The 13,401-nt window shown below is 38.0% G+C and overlaps 1 protein-coding gene across 1 annotated transcript; it reads right to left on the bottom strand.

Annotated features, from left to right (window-relative positions):
* Positions 1-352: 352 nt before the first annotated feature.
* On the bottom strand, positions 353-13,068 carry LOC147229953 (uncharacterized). The gene is made up of 10 exons (XM_086155734.1): positions 12,394-13,068; positions 11,613-11,670; positions 10,262-10,372; positions 8,754-8,885; positions 7,884-7,956; positions 7,665-7,717; positions 7,304-7,420; positions 3,671-3,693; positions 3,464-3,569; positions 353-1,227 (listed from the first exon to the last, which is right to left on the bottom strand). The coding sequence occupies exons 1-10, from the start codon at positions 12,460-12,462 to the stop codon at positions 947-949; spliced, it is 1,023 nt and encodes a 340-aa protein (XP_086011860.1). The 5' UTR covers positions 12,463-13,068; the 3' UTR covers positions 353-946.
* Between the last annotated feature and the right edge of the window lie 333 nt (positions 13,069-13,401).

The following is a 13,401-nucleotide window of genomic DNA, read 5'->3' as shown; positions in this document are numbered from 1 at the left end:
ATTGGGAAAAGAGATACAACATAAAATTCACACTAAAGTCTGGAATTTTTGTCTCTAAATTTTAAGACTTTTTTTTAAATAAGATCATAGCATTACATTTTTTTTTCTCCTGCTGTTATAACAATGTTAGGGCTATTCTTCTACTATCACTCTTATATTGCTAAATTATTAAATTATGTCTGTTTCCATGCTGTTATCATTTTGTTACATATTGCTTTTAGACTTTGGCCTCAAATAATGTCATCGATTAAAGTGTAAGTATCTTGAGAATAAAAACAAAATAATCAAGTCATAAAAACATGGAAAAATACAGGGAAAAAATTATAATAAAAAAATATCATTTAAAAATCAGGAGAGAAAAGACTCATCAGTTTAAATCAATAACTTTATAAAATTGTGTGGGATAAAATTCCAATATTCTGGGAAAATTCCAGACTTTGGTAGATATTTTTAAAAAAAATGTCTTTTTTATTTTTTTTTAATTCAGCATGTTGTGTCCAAACACAGACAGGAGCGACAAACTTTACAAAGAAAATTTTTAGAATTTTCTAAAAACAGTGATTTTATTTCACTTCAAAATCGTTTCCTGACATATTTTGAAATAATTCCCGGAAAAATTCCTTAAATGTTTCCATAATTCCTCCGTAAAGTTTCTCTCTCAGTCCTCTTCTCTAGGCAACGTGAAGCCGCTGAAAAGGTTCCAGATATTCCAGCCATCAGTATCTGCGTCGCTGCGAACATCTGTCCAGGAGACGGACCAGAGGACACGAGACCAAGAGGGAACCCAGAGAGCCCTCCATGGGGGGCGAGTAGCAACATTTCAGAGTACTACTAGATACTCCAAGGATTGGGGAGGAAGAGGATTCTGATCGTCGTTCTTCATTCCTCCCAACCCAGACAGGAGTCTTCTTTTCTGTCTTTGAGAGCCTGACGGTTCTCCGGGACATCAGAGCTCCTCCTCCTCGGACATGTGACTATCCTTCCCTTGTTCCTGGTGGGGGGACAACAAGCCCCGACCTATTTCCTCCTGGGACAGGCGTAGGGGCGGAGAAGATGGGCACCTGTTCTCGGATGGAGGGCCGTCACCAATGCTGCCACCGCCATCGTTTTCCCCCTCGCCACCAGTCACGTCCACCAGACTCCCCCGTCCAACTGCCTGACCAACATTTCCTGTGAAGGGGCTCAGGCCGAAAATGACGGTCCCCGGGTTGTGGACGTGGACGGAACCTGCGGAGACACAAGAAGCCAAGTCACTCCATCGTCCCGGTTCCCAATTGGACCTGAGTCATCCATCTATCCTCCCCCAACGGACCCCAGCCGTAACTGACTCGAATCATCCTGCCACCCAAGCTCCTTACTGAACTCAAGTACATCTACCACCTACGTTCCCAAACAGATCTGAGTCGTTTCATAACCCAGCTTCTCTAGCGGGCCCCAGTCGTACCACCTCCAGGGTTCTGTAGTGTACCCAAGTCAGTCTACCAACTGGGTACTGTGAGAGATGCAAGTCACTCTGCTGCCCAGGTTCTTGATCAGACCCAAGTTGTCCCATCGCCTTGGTTCTCTTACTGATCCTTGTTAATCTTTTAGTTCCTTCCTTTAATTGTAAATCAATCCGCAGAAAAATCTCCTGTACAGTTTTTTTCCTTCTGTAATTTTTGTCATTTCATACAAATTTCAATGCCTTTGCACTGAATATTTCCCTTAATTTACAGTTCTGTTCTTCATGCAAATACTTGTAAATTCCTGACGGTCCAGATCAAATAAAGGTTCGGTGCTCACTTCGGCTAATCATTGTTTCACTTTCTGCAAATTTTCATATCTTTAAACTTATTTCACTAATATTCTTTAACATTAATAAACTGATATATTCAACGTTTTTTTCACTGTGAGGAATTGACAAGAAATTCATTTTATGTTTAATTTATTTTATATACATAAATATTACTGACATTCTATGCCATAGAGGACTATCAGCCAGAATGAAAGGAAAGGTGTACAAAAGAGAGGTGAGACCAGTGATGCTGTATGGACTAGAAAAAGTTATAATGACCAAAAGACAGGAGGCAGAGCTAGAGGTTGCAGAGATGAAGATGTTGAGGTTCTCTTTGGGAGTGACCAGGATGGATAGGATCAGGAATGAGTCTATCAGAGGAACAGCACATGTTAGACGTTTTGGAGAGAAGTTCAGCGATGCCAGACTGAGATGGTTGGGTCATGTACAGAGGAGGGATAGAGAATATAAAGGTAGACAGATGCTGGAATTGGAGCTGCCAGGCAAGAGGTCTCGAGGAAGACCAAAGAGAAGATTTATGGATGAACTGAGAGAGGATATGAAGGTTGTTGGTGCAAGAGAGGAGGATACAGAGAATAGGGTTAGATGGAGATGGCGGGGTCTGTGGTGGAGGGGTCTGTGGTGACCCCTGAAGGGAAAAGCCCAAAGAAGAAGAAGATATATAACTGAAATAATTTCTTGTCGAACTAATTGACAAGTCTTTAACTGGCTATATATATATATATATATATATATGTGTGTGTGTGTGTGTGTGTGTGTGTGTGTGTTTGTGTTTGTGTGTGTGTGTCTGTGTGTTTGTGGGTGTGTGTGTGTTTGTGGGTGTTTGTGTGTGTGTGTGTGTGTGTGTGTGTGTGTGTGTGTGTGTGTGTATAAATTAATTCAGAATTGATAAATCCTAACTTAAAATAATGAACCCTGGCTCAGTGTACATAATCCTGAGCTATGAATGAATAATTCCTGGTTCAAAAATAAGTGAATCCTGATTCAGAATTAATCATACTCTGGTCGAGAATAAATAAATCCTGGTTCAGAATAAAATCAATCCTGACTCAGAATAATGAACCCTGACTCAGTATAAAGAATTCTTGGCTATGAATAAATAAATCCTGGTTTAGAGTAGATAAAACCTAGTTCAGGATGAACGGATCCTGCCTGGTTCAAAATAGACAAATCCTGTTAAAGAAATCCCAATTCTGAATCAGTAAAAACCTCCTCAAAATAAATAAATCATGGATCAGGATAACAAAATCCTGGTTCAGATTTAATAAACTCTTGTTTCTGGTTTGTTGCAGTATATGAACCGTTGCTCAGGATAATTTTACCTTAGCTTTGAATACATAAAGCAAGCATACTGATTAAGAATAACTAAATCCCTGCTCAGGATAACTTAATCCTGGTTAATGATTAGTTCAGGGTCCAAACTTACGGTAGGATTTCTGAGCCCAAACGTTTAAGATAGGTTCTTTTTCACAGTTTGAAACGTGGAACATGAGCTGAGTAAACGTCTGCGATTTGTCGTCCTAAAGCTCTGGGACAGAAGCAATTATTATTAGAACCTCGGACTGAGATCTGGCGGTTTTTCCAGGGAAACCCGAACAAACGCCAGCCTGTTTTTTTTTTTTTTTTTGGCAGTCGAAAGGGTTAAACGCTGGTATTTGAAATATTTACCCAGAGTGGCAGCTGAGAGTGGTGGCGGCGGCGTTGGTGTTCTGGAACACTGAGGGTCACCATGGAGACAACGGGTCGAGTCGCTTGGGTTGGCACTCGGGTCACCCTGGGAGAGCAAGAGGAGGGAAAACGATCTGTCAGTTCCAGGTGAGTGGAGAGAAACAGCATGGCGGTCAGCGGCGACGGCGGCGGAAGAGTCGGACTCACCGTGTGGTGAAGCTTCAAGACATCTGCAAAGAAAAAAAAGAAAATCAATTAATCGGATCAACGCGGGACCTAACACCGATCAATGAAGAGGAACACCTCTGACGCTCCCTGCTGGACGGGGAGGGGAGGGCAGGACCGGATGAGATGTTGCCATGGTGACATTTGCCCAAAACAAACAATTGTCATGTGGAGGATATCGCACCTCCTTTTTTTTTTTTTTTTTTTCGCACGGGGTATATAATATTTATTTAACTCGATGATTCACAAGGAATCTTAGACATCAAACTGTAAATTTTTTGGTTTGGGGATTTTTCCATAACTTTTAAGGATTTTTTGTAATATTCAAAATCGTTTATAAAGAACGTAAAATTGAGAGAACACTTTAGCATTCTGTTTTTGTGCATAAAGAACCTGGCCAGGCCTAAAATAACATTGAAGCACAGTTCATCTCTTTTGTTGCTTAAAAGTTAACCAAATGTTATCTCGTCTCTTGAGAAGGAAACTGGTGACGATGGAAATTTGTCTTTAACCCATTTTTGAGTTTTCGCCCAAACGCTCTGTACTTTTTCGCATGAGAAAAATATATGGTCTGTGGTTTCAATGTTGACTTCACAAAAGGTACAAATATTATCTTCAATATTAAAGTGTACCCTCAATAATTCCTTAGATGGGTAGATGTCATTTCTAATTTTGAAGTGGGTCTCTTTTGCCTTGAGGGGTATGGGTAGAGTCAGATACATAGTTTGCAGCGTGGCAATCCATCCTTATCAAATTTATTTAAAATATTATAATCCATCAAGTCAATTATTGACCATATACCCTTCTCAAACCATTCCTTGTAAAACAGAGATTTGTTGCTATGCAGTACAAATCTATTATTCCATGTTAATGTACCATGTGGTGAGAAATTGTGAACATATATCATTTTCCAGTACAATAATATTAGTTTATGGAACGCTGAAAATTTGTCAGGAATCTTGTTGTTATCAAAGTCAGAGATAAGCAGAAGACTTAGGCCACCGACTTTGTTGAATAAGTAGTTAGGGATACAATACTAGAAAGACTGATGATGCTTGATCCAGGATTTCAACCAGTTCACCTTCAATGTCCCATTGAGGCAGTCAAAATCTATCACTTTCAGCCCTCCTTCACTTGTTTCAAACACCATATGTGATTTTTTTTTGGATAATGTGGTCTGTTCCTCCAGATAAAGTTGAAATTTATTTGGTTAACAGATTTTATGAGTTGATTTGGAGCAGCATTGGAATACATTGGGTATATAGGTCTAAATAAACATTCCATTTTGTTCAAATATATCCGGCCTAACATTGATAAATCTCTTTGGGGCCATATATTCAATTTAGCTTTACTTTTTAGCTTTACCTGGATTGATTTAACTTTTGGTCTTTATAAAGGAAAATACCCACGTATTGTATTTCTGATTTAACAGGAACATTGCAGATTTCTTTTAGTGGCAAGTCATGAAGCGCAAAAAGTTCACATTTCTTTAACTTTAATGATAATCCTAAAGCCTTGGAGAATTTTTTTATGTTTTCAACGCTTATTGGGACTTGATGTTCATTTTTCAAAAATAAAGTTGTGCCATCTGCCAGTTGGCTAGTAATACTTATGTACCCAACACGCCTAACTTTTGGATATCGTTGCAATTTTTAATATAAATGGCTAGCATTTCGGTAGCTAATATAAATAAATAGGGTGGCAACCTTGGGGTATTCCCACGTCAACATGGAAGCTTGGGGTGGTGCCGCTCGGGAGGGTGACACAGCTATTAATATTCTCATAGAGCCACCGATTACATCCCTAAATTTTAAAACCAAATCCAAAATGCTCGAGCGTTGCTAAGATAAATGGATGTTCGACCGAGTCAAAAGCTTTATAAAAGTCCAAGAAGAATATGAAGCCATTATCTTCTATGAGGTCTCTATAGTTTCTGATGTCCATGACAATTGGAGACGGGAAACTAGGATGTAGGTAAACAATTTATAGTCCAAATTTCTGAGAGTGATGGATCTTCTGTTTTCAATAGGACGAGGGTCTTTACCGGGCTTTGGGATGGAAATGATAACCCAGTGTCTCTTTGTCGTCGGAAGCGACCAAGTATCAAAGATTTCCAAGAAAACCTGATAGAGAAGTTCCTTTATATCCTCCCAGAAGTGTCTATAAAAGTCTCCTGTGAGACCATCTGAACCCCGAGTTTTGTTGGGAGATAGTCGACCCACTGCAGTGTTAAGTTCAGTTGGTGCTACACAATGGTGCTACACTGCAGTTGTCAGATGCTTAACACAGGTTTGCTTGTAGTTGTTGTTTATTTTTGGGATATATTGAGCAATATCTGTTAGAAAGGAGTCACAATCACTTTTTGAGAATTTAGAACTGTATAGCTGGGTATAGAATTTAAATATTTCAGAGGATATTATAGCTTGATCTGTAATTTCCTTGTTTTTAATTAAAAGAGAACTGAGGCTATTTTTCTCTTCTTTCCAAGCCACAACGATTTTTCTCTGCTTCTTTGATCCATTTTGCTATGGATCTAACAAATGCACCATGGGCTCTATGAGTATATATGTTATCAAGACTCGATTGTAATTGAATTATTTTTTGTTTGTCACCCCAAGCTAGGTTTGTTACAATAGTTATGATGTTGCGTCATAATGTCCAATTCTCTTTTGTCAAAATCTATTTCAAGTTTTACGCTAAAGGAAGAGGATATCGCACCTCAATAAGGAGGTGTTACAGGAAGCCGTCTTTGTTGAACAGGAAAGACGCCACATGCACATGCAGACACACACCCACACACACACACGCGCGGCCATGTGTGTGTGTGTGTGTGTGTCCAACCCGTGGAAGACTTTGCAATGCGCCTTCAGGAAATTCAGAACAAGTAGACTCCTCCACAAGATAAATAAATCCTGGAACAGGATAAATAGAACCTGATTCAAGATTTTAAAAGACCTTGTCCAGGATAACTATTTCCAGGGTCAGAGTAAATAAATCCTGGTTTAGGGTTCATTACAGTAAATAAACCATGTTCACGGTTTGAATTAACAAACCCTGATTCAGAATATATCAACCCTGGTTCAGAATCAATAAATCCTGGTTCAGGATGAATAAATCTTGACTTGAAATAATGAGCCTTGGCTCAGTATTAATACACTTTGGTTATGAATACAGAAATCTAAATCAGGAAATCAGTCCGACTTAATATCGTCTCCACAGGTTTGTACCAGCGAGCTTGATTCCGTGTCGCTAAGCTAAGTTAGGTAAACGTCAGAGCCGCACGTGATTGAACGAGGGCCGTTTAACAGAGCCCGAGCTCCCTATTTGGACTTCAAAGTCAAAAATTCCTCATCTGGACCAAAGAATCATCACAAAAAAATTGCTTTTGTTTTATTTGGAAAATTCAAATTTGACTTCATTCTGTTAAACGTTAAGCTAATTTATCACAAGTTCACAAAAACAGGAAGTTCCATTAACAGCCAATCATCCCTCACAAGGAGCAGCATTTGAGGAGCTGCATCCAGGGAACGTTCCCGCTGTTTCTCCACAGCGCCCTCTGCTGGCCCGGAGCCACGCACCGCCGGAATAGCAAACTGGGTGAGAAACAAAACTTACTTTGCTTGAGCCAGGTGTCCTTTCTGGAGCGACAGAAGTACAACATCACCACGGCAACCAACACCATGGCCACCAATGAACACAGGATGGCCACCAGCCGGACGCTGGATCTCTCATCTGTTTCACACAAAATATATATTCATCAGAAATAATAATATTATGTCATATAATGATGACAACAATAATAAAGATGATAATAATAACACTGATGATATAATAATAAGAACAGTTTTCTTAAATTCAGACTGGTTTAAAATACACATTAAAATGCTCACATGTGGACTTTTATTTTTGAAAATCCTGGCCAAAACATTTCCTGCAGGTCAAAGCGTCACTTTCTTTTTTTTTACTTTTCTCTCACCTTGTTTGAAATGAGTGTTATTTCCTGCCGGGACATCCAGGTGAAGGTTGCAGCTGTCAGACACATGATCAATAATCAATAATGAGATAAGATATGTGTGTGTGACAATCGGGAGGAAACTGACTCATGTAAGCAATCCAGCAGTAAATTCAGTGTTTTTTAGTGTTACTCAAATTATTAAAAAAATTGGGGAGAAAAAATAATACACGTATGACAGACCTTGGAGACCGGCAACTTGAGGAGGAAGAACTGCTTCGTCCGGGGGAAGAGGAGGAAGTACTCTTTTCATCCGCTGTAACACAGAGGTGAGCAAAGTTCGGAATCAAATGATTTTTAAGGTCATGAAACCTGTATTTTTCTGCAACTCCTAAACAAGCACTAATAAGGCTCAACAATTTGTTGTCTTAAAGTAATCACACTGCCATGCTCACTTCAACTGATGTGGGACACCGAGACCAGCACTGACTGGACTCCATCGCAAAAACAGATGATTCTGCACGGCGGCTGCTGACTGACAGGTTGTTGGTCTCGACATTTAGGCGACTCTTTTACCAAAAATGACATCATATTTGCCGAGAACAGAGGCACCGGACTAAACAGTGATTGTTAAACTTGAGTTTTGTTGATGCTACTTGCCCAACAACAGAAAAAAACAGGTCTCCATTTTTTTTAAAATGTCTATTTTTAAAGGGGAGCTCTACATTGTAGATGTTTTTAAATTATATATTTTTTTAATTATACTTTATTATCCTCCTGTTAATCCTGAGCCTGAAACATGAAAACACACTGATTTGTCAACCTGCATTTCTTTTCCTCAAATAGGATAGAAGTGCAGCTCTATTATTGAATTACATTTAGTAAATCTTACATGGGAAATAATGGGATTGACCAAGGTTATACCAGATATATGATTGTAAATCAAAATTGTAAACTTAATAACAATGAATCCTTTTTATTCATCATCCACACTGCTTAGCCTATATTCACAGGTGCGTCATTTATTGACATAATTACATTTAAATGCATATAGCCTGTGAAACGAAGACGTAATATGACTCGGTGGCGCGTCTTGCTGGCGAGGTTATTTACCCCTGGTGGTCCTGACGCAGGTTCTGCAGTTCCCGGAGAACTGGTCAGTGTCGGTGCAGATGAAGCCGTCCTCACATTCGCAGCGCAGGTTGGACGTGCCAGTGCAGAGCTGCACCACCTTCTGATGGAGTTCTAGGATTTACAAGAGATCACAATAAATTAAAAAAATGTTTTAAAAAGATTAAATATATTATAAATGATCTGGAACAATTGAAAAGATGTGGAATTAATAATTGAAAAAAACATAGGAAACTGTCAGAATGAAGGAAGCTGTTCATAAAAACTTCCTGAACTTCTCCACTTGCGGCAGGGCATCTTCCCCAACCTGGAGTTGGCACTCAGTTGTACCGGAGAACCATGGTTTCGTATTACACATTTGGCTGTGGACCCCAGTCTAATCACGGTCCAATGAAGCCAACACAAGGATATTGTCCACAAAAAATAGAGACCCAATCATCAAAACATCCAGAGCCTGAAGGAACCCTGGGTCGTTCTCCATGGCCTAACCCAACTCCTTATTTGGAGTTCTTAGTTTCTAGAATTAATCATTGAAATTGTGAACAAATCTAAAAAACAAATTTACTTAATCAGTGAAATTGTGAACGACTCTAAAAAACAAGATTAAGGAAGCGGTTTGTTCATAATGAAACAAAAAAAATGAAACAAACATAAAATCATCAAAATTTTAAATACGGAATATTAATAATTAACACAATGGGGAGCAGATCTCATGAAAAATTAATAAGGCAGTTCCCTTATTAAAACATTAAATAAAAATTAGAGGAAGTAAATCAACAATAAATAAATAAAATAATAAATAAATAAATAACCCAAGACAAATAAGAAGTAATAAAAATGTTAAAGAAAGTTTTTCACAAATAAATCAAAATAAAATAAATTGAAAAGAGGGGTCAGCTTCTTAAATTGAAAAAAACAAAAAAAATAAATAGATGAGTTTCATACAATAAAAACCTTAAAAAGTATAAAATAAAACTGAATGAAAGACAAATGTAGCTGAAAACAATAAAAATAATTCCGAAAAAAATTAAAAAGAAGAAAGATATGGAATTAATCCACAAAATGGAGAATACATTTTTTAAAAATTGTAATTAAAATTGGCAGTCGGAAAAAGGATGAAGACGTGACGAGGCTCCACCTGGCTCAGTCAAACCTACGAGTGATGGGGGAGGGACAGGGTGACGATGGGTGGAGGGAAGGGGGCTCTGCGAAACGCAAGAAACCGCAGAACGTGAGGAAGACCCGAGTCAGAGCTCATGATGTAGGCCGACAGACGACAAACTGAGCCAGGAGAGGAGAGCAGTCATTGAGCTTTAACACCCCCGGACACAAAACAAATACCACAGAGATGTTCAAAAACAACTTAAAAAAAACATCAAACGTCCCAAAATACACTTAAAATTACTCAATGAATCAGTAATATGTTACAAAAATATGCATACTAGTACTGTAAGCACAGAAGTACTGTGACGCACGGTTTGGGGGATTACCTGTTCTGCAGTCGCTGTAGCAACGATGACAGTCCTCTTCACTGTTCACCTCAGTCGTGTAATATCCACGCGGGCATTGACGACACTCGGTGCAAGACTTAAGGTACTGACCTGACACACATACACACACATGCACACAAATGTACACACACACACGCGCGCACAATGTTGTACGTCAACTCGCAGGCGGAACGTTCCACCCTGACTCACAACAATGGTTCTCGTTCCCTGTTTCGGTCAAAGCCCCCTTTGATCTGATCGTCAGATCAGATCAAGTGATCAAAGAGGTGATCCACAAATTCCTTTGATTAGTCATTGATAACATATTTACTTGGCCTTCGGTGTAAAATTATGATAAGCAGCTAGAGATTAATAACAAGACACTAAGTTCAACTTGTGATAGGATGAAAAAAAAATGGAGTGCAGAATAAAGTTTTTTTTTTATCTTTGTTTGATTTGAGATCAAAGACTTTGAGATAAAATCTTTGAACCAAAATCAGTCTGCAACAACAACAATAACAACAACAATGATAACAATACAGTTACTATTATTACTCTAATAGTAATGATTATTACTATTGTAATTACCCCTGTATTGAAGTAATCTATAAAATCTATAAATCTATAATCTATAAATCTATAAATTGATGAAAACTGTATTTTATCCAGGATATTGTATTGGGTAAAGTATACCCGCCGTTAGTGATGGTGTTACTTATTTTAACATTACGTTAAACGTTTATCTATTTTTATTTTTTTAATTTTTTGGGTAGTAGTAGTAGTATTAGGTACCGTGATTACAAGTGGTTGTCTGAAGAATGGTTTAAGTCGTATCACTAGCACTAGAAGTATTAGTAAGCAGCAGTGACAGTCCAAGAAACACTATTATAATTATTACTATAGGAGAAGACACAATAATAGAAAGGAAATAGAATATGTTTAGTATAATAATAATAGAAGTAGTGGTAGTCGTGATAATTTTGTATATATAGTTATTATCACTTCTGGCATCAATAGGATTTTTAATAGTAAACAGTACTGACAGTAATAACAGAAGGATATTACAACGGAAGAAAATAATAATAATAATAATAATAATAATAATAATAACAAAAATAACAACAACAATAATAATAATAAAAATTAATAATAATGATAATAATGATAATAATGATAATAATAATAATAATAATACAAATAATAATAATAATAATAATAATAGTAATAATAATAATAATAATAATAGTAATAATAATAATAATAATAAGAAGAAGAAGAAGAAGAAGAAGAAGAAGAAGAAGAAGAAGAAGAAGAAGAAGGTTTTTTTTTTTTTTTTTTTTTAACCCCTCACCTGCTGGACACATTCCACAGCCAGGGCTCTCCTGCTGGCGGGTGGGACTCGTCTTCACCTGTCAATCATCCAGCACCGGAGGGCAGATTGATACCAAGGTTCCAAGACGAGGATATCAGTCATTCATTCATTCACTCTTTCTTTCTATCATCCATTCACTATCTCCCTGATGAGGAAGGGGGTTTATTGACAATTTTGGTGATTGTCTATAATCTTCTGTATGTTTTTTATTTATATTTTGAATTTCTCTGTATTTCAGATTAATTTTTTTTAAATTCTAAAGGGAAGTTTTGAATGGGAATAAAGATTAACCTGCAGAGTGACGCAATCAGAGCAGACATACTTGTCCTGTTGCTAGGCAACACCCCCCCCACCCCAATTGCTGGCGCCTGGCTCACCAAACTGAAAGTTTTTTTCGTACAATACACGATTTTTTTATATAATTAATATGTGTGTTGTTACATAATATTTATAGTGTATATATAAAAATGTGTTTTACAATTACATTTTTTTCACAGTTTTGTCAAGTTTTATCAAGTTTGTCAAGTTTTTTTTTTAAAAGTCCTCCACATTTTAACAGGGATTTCTTTTTATTTTCAGTGATGTTTAATTTTTTTTCAAGAAGTATTTCTTGTCAATTCGAAAGTCATCTGCTCCTCGGAAAACAGTCATGTCTGGCTCCTTTCAATTTTTTTCCCCTCACGATTATACAATTTAAATAATTTACCCAAGTATTTCACACACACACAGAGAATTTTGAAGGCATGATGAAGAATTTTACCGGAGGAAGAGCGAGCAGCAGCAGCAGAATCAGCGGGTTGAAGATGAAGTTGGAGGCTGTGGGACTCATCCTGCTCTAACGCGATCAAAAATACAAAATAAAAAATAAGAAGTCCTCGGAAGCTTCTTGTTCTCGGGGGTTGTCTCTTCCCCTCCGTCTCACACTCATAAGTGTGTCACACTTTCCTACCTGGGTCCCACCTCAACCCAACCACTCCGCCGCTGCTTCGACTTCCTGCAAACGACGAACGTCGACTTTGCGACTTCGAAACCTCCTGCTTTAGACATTAACAGCGTATTTGAGTTTTTGTGAGTGTGGTTGTGGGTTTGAATTCGGCGCTGTGCCCCGCCTCCGCTTCCTCTCAGTTGGTTATTCGATCGCACATCCCGTCTGTGGTAACAACACCAAGAAGAAGACTGAAATTGTCTTCGATGTTTTCTTCAAATCTGATTGGTTTGGAACGCCCCGCCCCCCAGAACCAGTTGGTTCGGGCCCGGATCTTGCGGCCAATCAGAACGAGGGAACACCTGGTGCAGCGGCTAACTGAAGTTCAGTGATTGGCTAGACGAGGCTCCCTAGCAGTCGCTGGGATATTTTTAGCCAGTTTTGTTGTAAAAACTGTTAAAAAAACTGTGGGGATGAACAAGGATGAAGCTTAAAAATATATGTGAAGTTTATTACTTTTGATTGATATGTTGACAAAATTTTAAATAGTGACTGATCGAACAACATCAGTGGCCATTTTGGTGGTTTAAAGTGTCAGATAGCTAATCAGCAGCTGGCTTTAATTGTAGTTGATAAATAAGAGATTTGTCTGAGTTTGAATGCTAACCCCGTATCCCTCATACAACACGCATCTAGCTAGTTAGCATTCTTGCTCGCAAAGTGCTAACATTGTAGTTCTTATTCTTTTCCCCCACGAAAATCAGTGAAATGAATGTCACAAACATTAATGTTACTATTAAATTATTATTATTATTAATTACAACCATAATTGTTTTGAATAGT

The sequence above is a fragment of the Fistularia commersonii genome, chromosome 11, assembly GCF_037954325.1.
Source record: "Fistularia commersonii isolate RoL2024-O1a breed Wild chromosome 11, RoL_Fcom_v1.0, whole genome shotgun sequence".
Taxonomy (NCBI): Eukaryota; Metazoa; Chordata; class Actinopteri; order Syngnathiformes; family Fistulariidae; genus Fistularia; species Fistularia commersonii.
The sequence above is the reverse complement of the archived record's forward strand: the minus strand, read 5'-3'. Positions and strand labels throughout refer to the sequence as shown.

Excerpts from the sequence above, each read along its gene's own strand:
- LOC147229953 (XM_086155734.1), bottom strand. The coding sequence starts at position 12,462 with ATGAGTCCCACAGCCTCCAACTTCATCTTCAACCCGCTGATTCTGCTG. Across the intron at positions 11,671-12,393 it reads TGCTGCTCGCTCTTCCTCCG|GTGAAGACGAGTCCCACCCG; the intron begins GTAAAATTCTTC and ends GATGATTGACAG. Across the intron at positions 8,886-10,261 it reads CTACAGCGACTGCAGAACAG|AACTCCATCAGAAGGTGGTG; the intron begins GTAATCCCCCAA and ends TGTAAATCCTAG.